Raw genomic sequence first — 15,085 nt, 5'->3', positions numbered from 1 at the left:
AACCTGTCGCCAAGGCCGTACCTCGGAGAGAAGGAAGTGCAGTGGGACGTGAGGGATGCATGGCGACTGCCCCCAGTTAGATGCTCTTCAGATAATCTGCGACCAAGCTCGCTGATTAAATATTTAGGAAAGACCTCGTAAACATCACTGCAAATACATTAAGGCACTTCAACCCGACAGCTTATGATTATTTCAAAACTTAAAAAGGAGATCATTGATTGTCACTGTTTCTGTGCTCAACCAAGAAACCGAATCTTCCCGAGGTGGGTGGATGGGGTGGCTGAATTGCTTGCTTTTCTCCTCCACGACTCCCCCTTCCCGCTCACTTTCATGGCTATGGCGCTCAGTAGCAGTGATTTATTTATTTCTGTATGGAGTTAAAAGGGTGTGCGTTGGTGGGGGTGTTCTTTGAGGACACGCAGGACCTGATCACAAAGGACTGGCTCAGGTGTCTTTTGCTTCTGTATTAACTGGAAAAGACAGACTCTGGAACTTTTACAGGGCGAGAAGAGGCCACCGGCTCGCGCTTTGTATACTTTGCACTTGAAATCGTTACATTCAACTGAATATTTGGCTCATTCAGATCCGAAAAGTCTCCTAGCATCGTCAAATTCCCTCCTCCGCCCCTCAGCTCCAAAGGAGGGGGAGGGGGAAGGTAGGAAATGTTTAGTAAATTGCACATCTTTGAATCTTCCTAAAGCAGTGGTCACAAAGCTTAAAGGTGACACAACAGTGCTCACGTAAAACCAACACACATTCTCCACCCCCCTAAACCAACAATAAAATCATCCCCTTCAATTTGCCATGATCGCTGCGACCAGGAGCCAGGTGATTATCCTAATTAATGTCTATCTAATTAAATTACTGTCAGCAGTTAACCAATGGCAGGAGCCGTTTCATCGGCTGCACAAGCAGCAAGATCAAAAGTGAGCCTTTTCTGATTGCTGCATAGTGTCAATTGGCCAATCTCTTCTCCCAGGGAAAAAAAAAAAGTAAATCAAACCTTTGAGAAGCATTTGCTGGTTGAAGTGCTTTCTGTCTAGTGAGGGGGTCTGTGGATTTCTAGTTTATGATAAATAGGACTTTAAAAACCAGGGACAGGAGGGCGAGTGTTCAGGTTCTAGAGCTATGCAGCTGGAGCACTGCCTTTCTCCTTCTATCATGCTCTCCAAGAAATTTCTCAATGTGAGCAGCAGCTACCCACATTCAGGCGGATCTGAGCTTGTCTTGCACGATCATCCCATTATCTCGACCACTGACAACCTGGAGAGAAGTTCACCTTTGAAAAAAATTACCAGGGGGATGACGAATCAGTCAGATACAGACAATTTTCCTGACTCCAAGGACTCACCAGGGGACGTCCAGAGAAGTAAACTCTCTCCTGTCTTGGACGGGGTCTCTGAGCTTCGTCACAGTTTCGATGGCTCTGCTGCAGATCGCTACCTCCTCTCTCAGTCCAGCCAGCCACAGTCTGCGGCCACTGCTCCCAGTGCCATGTTCCCGTACCCCGGCCAGCACGGACCGGCTCACCCCGCCTTCTCCATCGGCAGCCCCAGCCGCTACATGGCCCACCACCCGGTCATCACCAACGGAGCCTACAACAGCCTCCTGTCCAACTCCTCACCGCAGGGCTACCCCGCCGCCGGCTACCCCTACCCACAGCAGTACGGCCACTCCTACCAAGGAGCCCCGTTCTACCAGTTCTCCTCCACACAGCCCGGGCTGGTGCCTGGCAAAGCGCAGGTGTACCTGTGCAACAGGCCCCTTTGGCTGAAATTTCACCGGCACCAAACGGAGATGATCATCACCAAACAGGGAAGGTAATGTTACATTCTTGGCTGCCGCTGCTCCAGGCGCGGCCGGGGGGCATGTGTACCCGGGCTGTGACCGCCGCGGCAGCGAGGATTTGGGGTCGGGAGCGGAGTGGAAGGCGCTCTGGCGCGTCCTAGAGTTGGCTGGTGTTGGAAAAACGGAAAGTGGAAGGTATAACCACCGCGGTGATGTCGGGGAGCGGGGCGGGGGGCGGGGGGGTTCCCGCTCTAGAAAGGTGGTCGGAGAGCCAGTCAGTGGCCGGAGAAAGGAGAGAGAGAGAGGGGGAGAGCCCTGGCCTGTGGCCGGGAGATGGGAGGGAGGCATCAATGCCCGATACACCGACAGGTGGAGATTCGGGTCGCCAACCTCGCTTTCCACCTGGGCAGTGATACCTGCCGACTTCCCATTCCAGTTCATCCGCCGATCTCCCAGACTTTAGTCCCTCTTCTTTTTCTCCCCCACCACCCTATTTCCGATCCAGCAAACGTTCGCTCATCGATGCTGAGAGAATAAGTTTTGCTTTGCTATCTGGCGCCGCGCTTCTTGCATTTAATCTTTAACATTTATGTTTTTTTTCCCCCTTGTTGTCTCCCCCCTCCCTAATTTAAATAGGCGCATGTTTCCTTTTTTAAGTTTTAACATTTCTGGTCTCGATCCCACGGCTCATTACAATATTTTTGTGGATGTGATTTTGGCGGATCCCAATCACTGGAGGTTTCAAGGAGGCAAATGGGTTCCTTGCGGCAAAGCGGACACCAATGTGCAAGGCAAGTCCTTCCAATTAACACGTCTTCCTGACACTTATTTAGGTGAGAATGATTAATTAAAGCCTTTGTGGACTGGCTTGAGCGACTTTTAAAACGATCGGCCAATGACTTCTAAAAGGAAACTAGGAGGATAGGGGGAGAGACTGAGCGACGAGAAGGGGGAGGATTATGCAAAAGCTATTTTAATCATTCCCAGTTAATAGGAAGAAAGCGCGGCCTTAAAAAAGCCCAGCTAATGGGCCTTACTGTGGAATAAGGGGTGTGTGTCTATGTATGTGTGTGTGTCCAACGTGGTGAGGAGTTGGGACTGGGCAGTGCCCCGGGCACATGTAAACAACTTGTCTCTTTCTCTAGGAAATCGGGTCTATATGCATCCGGATTCCCCCAACACGGGGGCTCACTGGATGCGTCAAGAAATCTCTTTTGGAAAATTAAAACTTACAAACAACAAAGGAGCGTCCAACAACAATGGGCAGGTCAGTGGCTCAAGCGCTCATTTCTCTCTCTCTCACACACTCACTTATACACACTCGTTCCTGCCTAAGATCCAGTTCACTTTAAATTAACATGAGGAACGACACGTTTCTTTGCTTCATTAAAAATACTTTTTAAAAATTCTATTTCCCTCTTCCCAAATTATATTAAGCTACAAAGTTGTTCTTGTTCCCCCTTCCCCCCTCCCTCGCCCAATTACCGAGTTCCCAACCTTCACAAGTACAAATATTTGGTTGATTTTGAGAAGGAAACGCGCAGGATCTGCAGATTGTGAAAATCTTTGTTGCTCCTTAAAGGAGAATTGGCAGAAGGGCCCTGAGGATTGGGCGGTCGGGTTCGGTTTTCCTCTGGTGCTCGGGCGTTGCGTGCTCCGGTGGAAAGGGGACAGGTCTGCTTCCGCCAGCCAGTCACCAGTCGGGCGAGGCCCGCGATTAGTTTCCCGGGACGGCGGGCTCCTCGCAGACTCCACACGGCCCGCGGTTCACAGCCCCATGCGCGCAGACCGCACTAACGTGCCGCCGGGCGCTTCCCTTTCTTCCCGCCGGACAGATGGTGGTTTTGCAATCCTTGCACAAGTACCAGCCCCGCCTGCATGTAGTGGAAGTGAACGAGGACGGCACGGAGGACACCAGCCAGCCCGGCCGCGTGCAGACGTTCACTTTTCCCGAAACTCAATTCATCGCCGTCACTGCCTACCAGAACACCGATGTAAGGAGGCCTGGGGGCTGGGCGCGCGGCGGGCGACGCAGGCTTTCCCCGGCCCGCGGCGGTACGGGGGGCCATCCCCGGCTCGGGCACCAACATCCGCCACAGCTGGCTCTGCTGTGCCTTTTAAAAGTAGGGCTAGGGGCCTGCTGGGCACCTTCCTTGTATACCTAACCGGTGGGAAAACGCTTCCTATTTGTCTCCGACGCGGGTCACCGGGCCACCTTCAAGGTGACCAGGATTTCTAGAGCCTCTTGGGAATTTTGATTTAGTTTTCAAACATCAGTTTCTGGGTTATCGAAAGAAACGCACATTCATGATTTAAAAACTAAAATAAATCAAATTACTGGGGACTATGGAATGAGCTTCCTAGCACTCATTTGCAAGTTTGCAAAAACTTATTTTACTACTGTTGATTTGACTACTAGAAGTGATAGTGTTTCTTTTAAAACAGGAAAATATCATAAATGAAAGATATGCATTTATTTTCAATCAAAACTGATTTCAAGATGCAACTTGTGGGTTCTTCAAGTTGTGTATTAGAAGCAACTAACTTAAAAATATGATGAAGCATTTAAGATAGGCAACATTTTTTAGGAATGAATTCAAGTGCCCCTTAAAAATTTTTGCCTGAGTAAGTGCATTTACATAACAAGCCTTTTTTAAAATGAGCATTTTGAACCAGTTCAGGACAAATGGGAGAGCTAATGGAAAGCTATACTTTAGTTTTAGTCACCATTAATTTAAACATAACTTTCATCAAACTTTTTTCACCTTTCCACCCATTACCTCAAAAATTTCAGTTAGGGAAACTCTGCTATTTAATAAAATTGTAGGCCTTTAGCCCCTGTAAAAAGTGGCAGATGATGTATTCTTAAACACCGAATCTGCTTTGTATAAAAAGTAAAATTATATTAATCTTTTTTTCTCTTTTCCAGATTACACAACTGAAAATAGATCACAACCCCTTTGCTAAAGGATTTCGGGATAATTATGATACGTAAGTAGTTTTGCACCTTTCTTCTCAAATTTGTGGAATTGGGCTTTGTGTCAAAGGTGGATTGTTTTGTACAAGGCTTTTGGAAGCTAGAAAGTGTGAAAACAAAGTTGTTTCCTGGGTTTTCCCTTTCTTTTTTGATGGTCCTCTTCTCTCTGGTGACCTGGCTTGGTACTTCTGTGTTTGGGTCAAAGGTTTCCTCCACCTATTTTTAGCTTTCATATGAATTACAAAGTTGCTGGCGGGGACCCTGGGGCTGGCTGGCTGGGGAAGCTGCCCTGGTTCCCGGTATGGGGAGTTGTGTGTGGTGCTGCAGATGCTCAGCTCAGATTGTCTGTGTCTGAAACCGCCCGATTCTGCCTGAAAGTGCATGTGGCTCTGGCAGTTGTTACAGTCTCCTTGGCATATGTGACTTTTATTTACCCATTTCCAAGTTTTGTGTAATAGCTTTTCCTGTGCAAGTTTACCATGGACTGAATAAAAATGTGCACCCATTACAGGCAAGTTCACGAGCACAGCTGATGGTGCAGTCATTTCAGGCTTTGGGAAGGACCCAGGTGCTGTTATAGTGTATTATTTATGCTTTGAAAGAAAAATATTTCCTCTTTTATCATTTGTATCTAGGTGTGTTTTAATTAAATGTGCTGGTTTCCTTTTCTCCAGGCCTCCCTTATCTATCTCCATTTCTTGTCTATCAAAATGCTGTCCTCTGGGGGCAACAGTAGGTGTAAACTGAACCCTTCCTGGGCTTGTTCTGGCGCTCTCTCGCTCAGAGGCTCAGAGCCCAGGTACAGTGCCGAGGAGTTCTCAAAGAGTTATAGGGCAAGATCTAAATCTGGACTGTGGGGATCCCTTCACTTTTGTCTGACTATATAAGGAAAGGATACATTAATTTTAATTTCATGGCTTGCATTAAGTGCTGGGGCTAGAACTACAGAGTTGAAGCTATCTTTGATTAGGAATAGATTAAATTTGTGGAGGAGACAAGTGGCTCTCTCCGGGTAGATACCAAACTTCCCTCCTGATATTTTTATAAGAAATTGAAGAGAATCCTCAACAGTTATACACTGTAACTATTAAGTTAGTTATACACTATAACTATACAGTTATACACTGTAACTGTCAAGTGTATCCTTCAAAAGTGATCCAAAGGAAGCAAGCCTCATCAGTATGATTCCCCAGGAAAAAAAGAAAAAAAGAAAAACTTGGCTACTCTAGTCCTTCCTCACAGTCTAAAAAGGTGGGCTCAGCACGGTGGAAAGCGTGTGGCCCAGGAGACCAGAGATACTGGTCTCTGTACTAGGGGGGGTCTTGTAGATTTTGAGCTTTTAATTCTGCTGCGAACATCTGTTCCAAAGCATTTTATTTTGCACAAATCAATTCGGTAATCCCAAGTGGCTTGGGACCTGGATGGGCATATAAACTGTATCTTTTGCAGATTGTTTTTTTTTTTTTTCTTTTCCTTTTAAATGTGGTGGTAAACAGAGAAGATATTTGCACCTTGTGGTTATGTTCCCTTCCTGCCTCCCTCTACTTGTTCTTATTTGAGGCTGGAATTAAGTTTCAGGAGGGAAATTTTGTTCAGTCAGCAAACTGCATCCGAGCAGCCACCGCATAACCCTCATCTGTCCCTTTTCTGGCTGACTTCTGTTGGAAAAGCCACTTCTGTTTGATTCTTAAGTCACTATATATTTATCATAAAAAGCTTCTTTAGCTATGCGAATAGCTGTCTTAGAGATTTATGGCTTAGCGTAGAATGGTTTTTGACACTCTTTCCACCTTACCTTGGTTATTTGGGCCTGGCTCACTTTTGGAGAAACAGGGAGAGCAATAAAGAGTTCAGGGGGACCAGGGTGTTTGCTTGGCCACTCACTAGGGAATCTCCTCCCCTAAGTATTGAGGTCTGACAAGACCCCAAAGTATTGAGGTCTGACAAGTTTCTCTTTCAAAACAGTCTGTTGATTAAAGATTAAAACATTTATGTGTGAGCTAAAAAAGGGAGTCATGTGTGTGATGTGTATGAGAAAATACATCTACCAATCTTGATCCAGTCTCTGGTTCCTTCTCAATTCTAATGGGATCTTATAGGCCCCTGTGGGGCCTAGAATGAACCTTTGATTATCTTATCTAAGGTAATTTCCAGTAACACAATCACTGTCTGTGGTTGGGCAAGTTATTTAACTTTCCTTTGACTCAATTTCTTCATCTGTAAGGTAGGATAATAATGGTACCTAACTTGGAAAATTGCGATGGTTAAATAATGATCTGTACAGCCCTAGACAAGGGTGCCTGGAACATAGTCAAGTTGTATAAGGATGAGCTGTTACCAGTGGGAGATTCTTGGCGGAGGTTGATAATTGTACTTTTAAGAGTTTGCCCACATTTTTTTTTCCTTTTTTTTTTTTTTTTTTAACAGTAACAAATCAAAAGCTGGGGAGAGAAGCTCAAAGAATACTTTTCCTCTGTAAAATAATTTTATTGATTGATGACTTTATTTCCACGTAGTAATTCTAGTTTGTATGGTTGGGGGGGCGGTGGTTAAAGGAGCACACAGGGGAAAACAACAGACAGTAAGTGCCATGGAGGCTTCCAGCAGTAACCCTCGGGTCTCAGAAGACTGTCCAAGGCCAGTGTGATGCTCACTACCAGGGGGGGTCCCCGCGTGTGTGTCAGATGGAAGAAAGTGGTCTTAAAAGAGTGTAATAGGTAACCGGTTTAGAAATTTCACTCAGAAATTCTCACCGCAGAAGAAAGGCCCACTGGGCAAAAGCCACCTGAGCCCCTGGGCAGATCTGCCTCAATGTGTGCACATATATTGGAGAAGTGGGTGAGCATCCCCTGCTGTGCTCTTCTCTCGGCCCTCTGTGCACTCGGTGAGACCAATCGGTTCCTTTATAATTTCACGATTTATTTTGGAGAGGATGCAAGTCTGTGACCTTTTGTCTGTCTTTATCCAGGACGGCAGGTTACACGTGGAGAGTGTGGGGGTGGGCGACCAGGGGTGGTCTTCTCTTTAGCGCCCCCGAAAGGACCTTGCGCCACCCTTCGGTTCTCTCTCTCTCCCTCCCTCGCAGGATCTACACCGGCTGCGACATGGACCGTCTGACCCCCTCGCCCAACGACTCCCCGCGCTCGCAGATCGTGCCCGGGGCCCGCTACGCCATGGCCGGCTCTTTCCTGCAGGACCAGTTCGTGAGCAACTACGCCAAGGCCCGTTTCCACCCGGGCGCGGGCGCCGGCCCCGGGCCGGGCACGGACCGCAGCGTGCCGCACACCAACGGGCTGCTGTCGCCGCAGCAGGCCGAGGACCCGGGCGCACCGTCGCCGCAGCGCTGGTTTGTGACTCCGGCCAACAACCGGCTGGACTTCGCCGCCTCGGCCTACGACACGGCCACGGACTTCGCGGGCAACGCGGCCACGCTGCTCTCGTACGCGGCGGCGGGCGTGAAGGCGCTGCCGCTGCAGGCGGCTGGCTGCACGGGCCGCCCGCTCGGCTACTACGCCGACCCGTCGGGCTGGGGCGCGCGCAGCCCACCGCAGTACTGCGGCGCCAAGTCGGGCTCGGTGCTGCCCTGCTGGCCCAACAGCGCCGCGGCCGCCGCGCGCATGGCCGGCGCCAACCCCTACCTGGGCGAGGAGGCCGAGGGCCTGGCCGCCGAGCGCTCGCCGTTGCCGCCAGGCGCCGCCGAGGACGCCAAGCCCAAGGACCTGTCCGACTCCAGCTGGATCGAGACGCCCTCCTCTATCAAGTCCATCGACTCGAGCGACTCGGGGATTTACGAGCAGGCCAAACGGAGGCGGATCTCGCCCGCCGACACGCCGGTGTCCGAGAGCTCGTCCCCGCTCAAGAGCGAGGTGCTGGCCCAGCGGGACTGCGAGAAGAACTGCGCCAAGGACATAGGCGGCTACTACGGCTTCTACTCGCACAGTTAGGCCGGCCTTGCCCGCCCCGGCCCCGCGCCCCGCCGCGGCCCGGCCCTTGCCGGCTCCTCGCGCCTCTCCCCCTGCGCCTCCTGCTCACGCCCCACCTCGCGCACTCCCTCAGTTTATTTGACCCTCGAACACCGTCTGCAGCGAATTAGTACAGGTCTCCAGAGTGTGATTTTAACCTTTTTTTTTTTTTTTTTTGCACAGCAGTTTCTGCAGTTAACGCACCGACCTTCAACTTGGCTGTAAACCTTTTTGGTTTGCCTACTTACTCTCCTTCTGTGAAGTTATCCTAACAGTTCCCCATCCCCTCGTCTTTTTCTCACCCTCTCCTTGTCTTTCTCCTCATGAAACTCTTCACCTTTAGGAGACCTGGGCAGTCCTGTCAGGCAGCAGCGATTCCGACCCGCCAAGTCTCGGCCTCCCCATTAACCGTAGGATGTTGACTGTAGAACCTGGACCCACCCAGCGCGTCCTTTCTTATCCCCGAGTGGATGGATGGATGGATGGTAGGGATGTTAATAATTCTAGTGGAACAAAGCCTGTGAAATGACTGTATATAGTGTTAATTTATTGTAACGAATGGCTAGTTTTTATTCACATTGTCAAGGCACAAAACCAGTTCACGCTTAAACTTTCTCATTCATTTCTTTTCCTTTTTCTCCAACTCCCCCCGCCCCTGAAAATGTTTTCTTGTGAGATTATTAACAGTATTCTAAGAGGCTCTGGAAACTCGAAAGACTAGATAATGAAGAGTTTCTCACTTCTCCTCAATCCACTGCATGAAATAACTACCCTGTGCCCTACTGCACTCAAATAGCTAAGGAGAATCTGATCAAACACCTGTAAAGGATAGGTGTCTGTTCATAGGCAAGTCGATTAAGTGGCATGATGCCTGCAAAGCAAAGTTAACGAGTTACATGTTTTTTCCCCCTTCCTTCTAAATAGAATAGCTCGACATCAGCAATATTATTTTGCCTTATTTGTTTTTCCCCAAAGTGCCAAATCCATTACTGGTCTGTGCAGGTGCCAAATACGCTGACAAACTGTTTCTGAATATCTTTCAGTCCCCCTCCACCTTTATATGCTGTAAATCTTTGTAATGAATATTCTACTAATGATATAGATGACTGAATTGTTGGTTAACTATAGTGTAGTCTAGTGAAGATGAATTGTGTGAGTTGTATATTTTACTGCATTTTAGTTTTGAAAATGATTTCCCCGCCACCTAGAAACAGCTGAAATTTGACTTCCTTGGGAAAACACTAGCATTAATGCAAGTAAGACTGTTTATTTCCCCCTCTAAGTCTTGTTATATTTGATAAGGAGCATTGATCCCCCTGAAAATAGATTAGTAGAATTTCTAATGTTGTGTAGCAAACCTATACTTTTTTTTTTTTGTACTTTAAAACTAATGTGAAATATGCATCATACACAATACTCAATCTAGATTCCAGTCCATTGGGGGGATTTTTTTTCCTAATAGGAATTCAGGGTCTAAACGTGTGTATATTTTGGCTCTTCTGTAAATCTAATGTTGTGATTTTTATATTTGTTTCGTTTTGTCTGTGAACTGAATAATTTATACAAGGACACACTCCATTGAGAAACGTTTTGTTTTTTGCTCGTTTGTATTGTCTGTGTATAACAAGTAAAATAAATCTGGTAAAACTCTATGGTGTTTGAAAGCAGTTTACAGTTTGAAAATTTAATTAGAGGTGATTATTTTTAAGGGCTGAGGAAGAATAGCCTGTCTCTACTCCAATATGGGGCAGTCTGTGTAGTGGGAACTATATCCCATTTTTCTCTTAAATTTGTTAATATACCACTACCAGTAATTACTTTTTTCTGTCTTATTTACAACTACTTAGTTCCCTGTGAGTCGAGTTCACTTTGTTACACTCGTTTGTTTTTTTTTTCCCTTCAGGAAAATGTACACGCTTTCTTATATCTGTAAGTAGGAAATAACATGAGCAGGAAATGGAGGGTCCTTAATAAGAAATTAAATATTTCTTGAAATTTCACAAAGTCAAGAGGGAGGCTTTCGGCAAGAGAAGAGTGTAATTTAAATGCTTGTCAAAATAGGCTGTTGACCGCAGCTTTACTCAGATATTGAAAATTCCGGTCTTTAAATACAAGGCCTTGGAGTTGTGTGGTGAATCCGTAAATGAAAACAGAGAATGGCCTACATTTCTTGACTGGATTATTTTGGGGGGATAGGGAGGGGTTGGAGTGGGGAAAGTACTCATAGAGCAAACTCATGAAAGGTCGATATTTAACCAGTGAGCTTAAAACTTGCTTTAGGAGGTTATCTGTGGGGCACCACTCCATCTCTTCTACAGTGGACTTCCTGCGCCCATCCAGCCCAAGCCAGGTCCCCATCCCTTGAGAAAAAGTGCAGAAATGTGGATATTCCAGCTGGGAGGGGGCTAGTTGCGTCTTAGTCAAGGGGTCCACAGAGCTCTATTTTACTCTTGTCTCCAGAGAAGGAGATCCAAGAAAGGTGGAAAATGGTTCAGCATTCTTGTTTGGCCTAGGCCAGTCTCAAGTTCTGGGGCGAAATTTACCACCATCCAGAGATGGTCCTGTATCCCCTTTGCAATTTGACAGATGAAAAGAGGCTTCAAAGTACCAATTAAAATGAAAATTGGAGTGGGGGGGGAGCAAAACCGATTTGCCTTCCTTGGGTAATTTGGCCACTAGACGGCGTTCCGCCGAGTTTTGTCTGCCACATAGAAAAGCGATGACTGATTTTCCTTTGTGTTTGTTTCTCCCGGATCACACCTAAGAACTAAACAAGAGGACAAAAAGTACAGAACAGGGGGTCTGCGTGGCGAGTTAAGTGGAGCGGTGTATTCTTGTAATCATTCTGTGGCCCTGCGCTCCTGCGACCTCGGTGCCAGCGAGCAGGAGGCGCACGTGCAGTCGGGAGGCCCGGGGGCGCCCAGGCCGAGGGCGAGGGGCTGCCGAGCCGCTAAGGGTTCCGGGGAGTGAGCCTGGAGGTCGGGGCGCGGCGCCGGGTCAGGCCCGCCACCCTGGGGCCAGAGTCACCGCGAGCAAAGGAGTCGGTGTCATGTGCGGAAACGAAGCTCTTAGAAGCCGAGGATAGATTTCACAGGAACGTAGTGCCTTGTACTGAAAGACGCACTTAGCTGCTATTAGGAAGTACTTAAAAAAATTGGGGAGGTCGTTTCCCTTGCAGCTCTGCACCATCTGCTGTGTGGACTGAGTCAGCGTGAGGTAAATTTGCAGCTCCGCGCTCCTCTCGGAGGCAGTGTGCTTTCCTGTCCCTTTCAAGCATGATCGTTTCTCCTGGCTTACAAGGAGTCTTGGGTGTCTAGTGAAGTGACACTGTCAGTGTGTCCGAGAAGCTGCTGCTGTTTCAAGGAAATCAGAGCGTTTTGGGGGAGGGCCTGCGGGAACCAGAGTTCGCGTCCCGGGTTAGATTTCCAGTTGCCTTTTTATCTCCCTGAGGGTAGGAGTCAGGGTAGGGACGGAGAAGGATGACGAATCCTCCCCGTAAACTGCAGATTTTCTGTTTTCAAAAGTGGCTTTTCAAAAAGAGGAAGAGAAAAAGACGAGCGTGCGGCTCTTTATTCTGGCTCAAGCCTTCCCGCCACTCGCGTCGCGCGCCATCTTAACTCCTTGCCCACCAGCAGGTTGGGGCCGAGCGCGGCGGGCCGGCGCCGCTGGAGCCCAGAGATGCTGCGCCCTAGGTGCCTCACCTTGGGGCCGAAGCCGCGGGGTCAGGGCAGCCGACTGGCGGGCACTGAGCGCGCTGTGATCGAGGGCATTCGGGAGCCCAGGCCGGCGGGGTCGGACGACCCTACGAGCTCGGCCGGCCGACCCTACGAGCTCGGCCGGCCTGCGGCGGCTCCGAAGGCCTGGTCCCGCCGCTGAGCCTGGGCCCAGGCTCTCTGGCTTCGCCGTTGGGTGGGCGCACTGCTCTCTTCTGGCTGTTCCAGCCGCGGGTTCCAGGCCGCGAGTCCAGACAGGGATCCAGGCCGCGGGTCTAGACAGGGGGCCCAGCGCGGTTCTCCTGTTCCTTCAAGAGCCTGGTCCAGCGTGGCTCCCGGCCTCGCCTTCTAGCCTTGGGTGCGGCCCTCCTGAGCATGTGGCTCCGCCAGAACCAAGCCAGGCAACCTACTAGGATTTAGGACATGGAAGCCTTTTTAGGCCTAGGGGAAATTTACTGGGTTTGTTTCAAAAAAAATCAGGTCGTTTCTGACTCTTTAGGACTGACTTACATCCCCCGAGCTCTTAAAATGTTGTAATTTAGGGTCTACAGAGAACTTTATGAACCTTCTTCCCTCCTGAACTTACATTTTCTTATAAATCCTGCTGTTAAAACTGGTTTACTTAGGACCCACTTTTTTTTTTTTTTTGGTGATGTTAAGTATCTATTCTTTTAGTACTGAAGCCTTCAGGGATGTTGTACTTTCTGTTTAGGGTTCAGGCTTGGAAAAAAAGCCTTGTTAAATAGATGTCGTTACATTCCTGGAGAATGTAAAATGCATTGTAGCAATATTTGGGCAAGGTACTTGTGTCCATGGTGATTTTATAAAATACTCTGCTTGTCCTCTGGTGCAGCCCCTCTTCTGTCTGTATATGAGTTCTTTTATCATGTATGTTTTAGCCATGGAGATGGGAAAAATCACAGAGCTTATGATCTTGTGTGAAAACAGACCAGTCTAGGCCCCCAAAGGAAACAGTATCAATTATTTTTATTTTTAGAATTAAAACAAAAAACTTACTTTGAAGAAGTCAGCAGCTTTAAAGACCAATGATAAGAATTCAGTTTTTAAGATATTTAATTTACTCTGGTGTGTGGGCAATTGCTTGGTTAATTTTAATATTTTAAAAAGTGTTCTTAATATTAATAGAATCAATCTTTTAAAAGGTGGCTGAGAATTTTTAAGCAAGTTGAATCCGTATGATTTGTTGAGTTAACAATCTGAGTGCAAGATTTACTTTTGGGCAGTTAGATTTTCTTTTGCCAGAACAAGATACGTTTCTCAAGGAAGACAGAAACAAAGTAGGCAGGATTTTAGACATTGGATTATACTTGATTTAATTCTGTTGCTTTGGGATTTGTGTCTTCCTGGTTCTGGTCTTCAGCTTGTAAATTAGGTTGCAGCATATTTAAAAATATATTCACTTGAAAGAAAACCCCACTGCTTTCACAATAAAGTAAACTTGATGGTATACAAGTCACTGGTCTCATCTGAGATGATTATATCTGCCTTGCATGTATTTTACACCCACAGTATGGTTTGCAGCAGTGTTCAAGGCATAGCGTGAAAAATTTGATTTGAATAGTTCCATTAAAGCAATGAAAAAAAAAAAAACCATGGCCTAATAGACCTTCTAGTGATAGCTCCCCCTCTTAGTATGCTAACTCTGAAATAAATATGTGATCTAGTATTAGGAACATAGCATTTATAAGACCCTTGCTGGTAATATTTAATTTAATAAACATACAAACTGTGACATTATTAATGTGATGAAGCTTGTACCACAAGCTGATTCTTTCAGGTTGTTTGACGTATTACTTATCACTAGATTCCTTATAAACATATGCTGTGATTTATAACTGGAACTTTAAAGTTATTTTGGATTTTAACTCTGAAAATACCTATATGACAAGGTACTCATTACATATATAAATCATTTATATTTGTATATCTTGGCAAACCTTTTGAGGAAGAAGAGGGAATTTATGAAGGGAGAGCATCTCTAGGGCTATATCTCTGGTTATTTTAGCTAATATAGTTATTTTGTTCAACTATAGTAGGAAAAATATAAGATTAAGTTTTGGGACAAGAGTTATACTTATTTAGTATATATATGTCTTGCCTGGGAAATCTCATGGACAGAGGAGCTTAGTGGGCTACAGTCCATGGGGTTGCAAAAGAGTTGGACATGACTTCGTGACTGAATAACAACAAAAACATGTCATATATGTGTGTTATATATGTGTTCAGATACACACTTGAGTTTCAAGAAATGGCAAATTAATGGAACTTTCTGATTGAAAGGATCTTCCTAGCTCACATTTCAACTTTTAAGATGTATTTGTCTTTTATTTTGTCATTCCTAGTATGAAGGGGAAGGCATTTTTCAATCTTAGGATAATTCAGAAGCAATTTTTTGGTTCTCGGTTAATTCAGTCTCATCTTAAAAGTTCAAATTTAGCAAAGCACATGTTCCCTTGTTCATGCCAAGTGTGATAAAAACTAGTCGAAAAATAAAACTATTGCAAACAAGTAGAGCACTGCACTTCACTGCATTCTGTACAGGCCACATCATTTCCAGGTCTGATGTCACTGCCTACTGGGCTGCCATTTGTGGGTACAAGTAAGGCAGCCTTTAAAAGTTGATA

The 15,085-nt window shown here is 46.7% G+C and overlaps 1 protein-coding gene across 1 annotated transcript; it reads left to right on the top strand.

The window, feature by feature from the left end:
• Window positions 1-1,128: 1,128 nt before the first annotated feature.
• TBR1 (T-box brain transcription factor 1) lies at window positions 1,129-13,982 on the top strand. The gene is made up of 6 exons (XM_055572420.1): window positions 1,129-1,820; window positions 2,425-2,579; window positions 2,934-3,055; window positions 3,624-3,782; window positions 4,718-4,779; window positions 7,851-13,982. Exons 1-6 carry the CDS (start codon window positions 1,129-1,131, stop codon window positions 8,707-8,709), a joined length of 2,049 nt encoding a protein of 682 aa, XP_055428395.1. The 3' UTR covers window positions 8,710-13,982.
• Window positions 13,983-15,085: the final 1,103 nt, after the last annotated feature.

This window comes from Bubalus kerabau, chromosome 3, assembly GCF_029407905.1.
Source record: "Bubalus kerabau isolate K-KA32 ecotype Philippines breed swamp buffalo chromosome 3, PCC_UOA_SB_1v2, whole genome shotgun sequence".
Lineage (NCBI taxonomy): Eukaryota > Metazoa > Chordata > Mammalia > Artiodactyla > Bovidae > Bubalus > Bubalus kerabau.
Note: the sequence above shows the minus strand (reverse complement) of the source record. Positions and strands in the feature narration are given on the sequence as shown.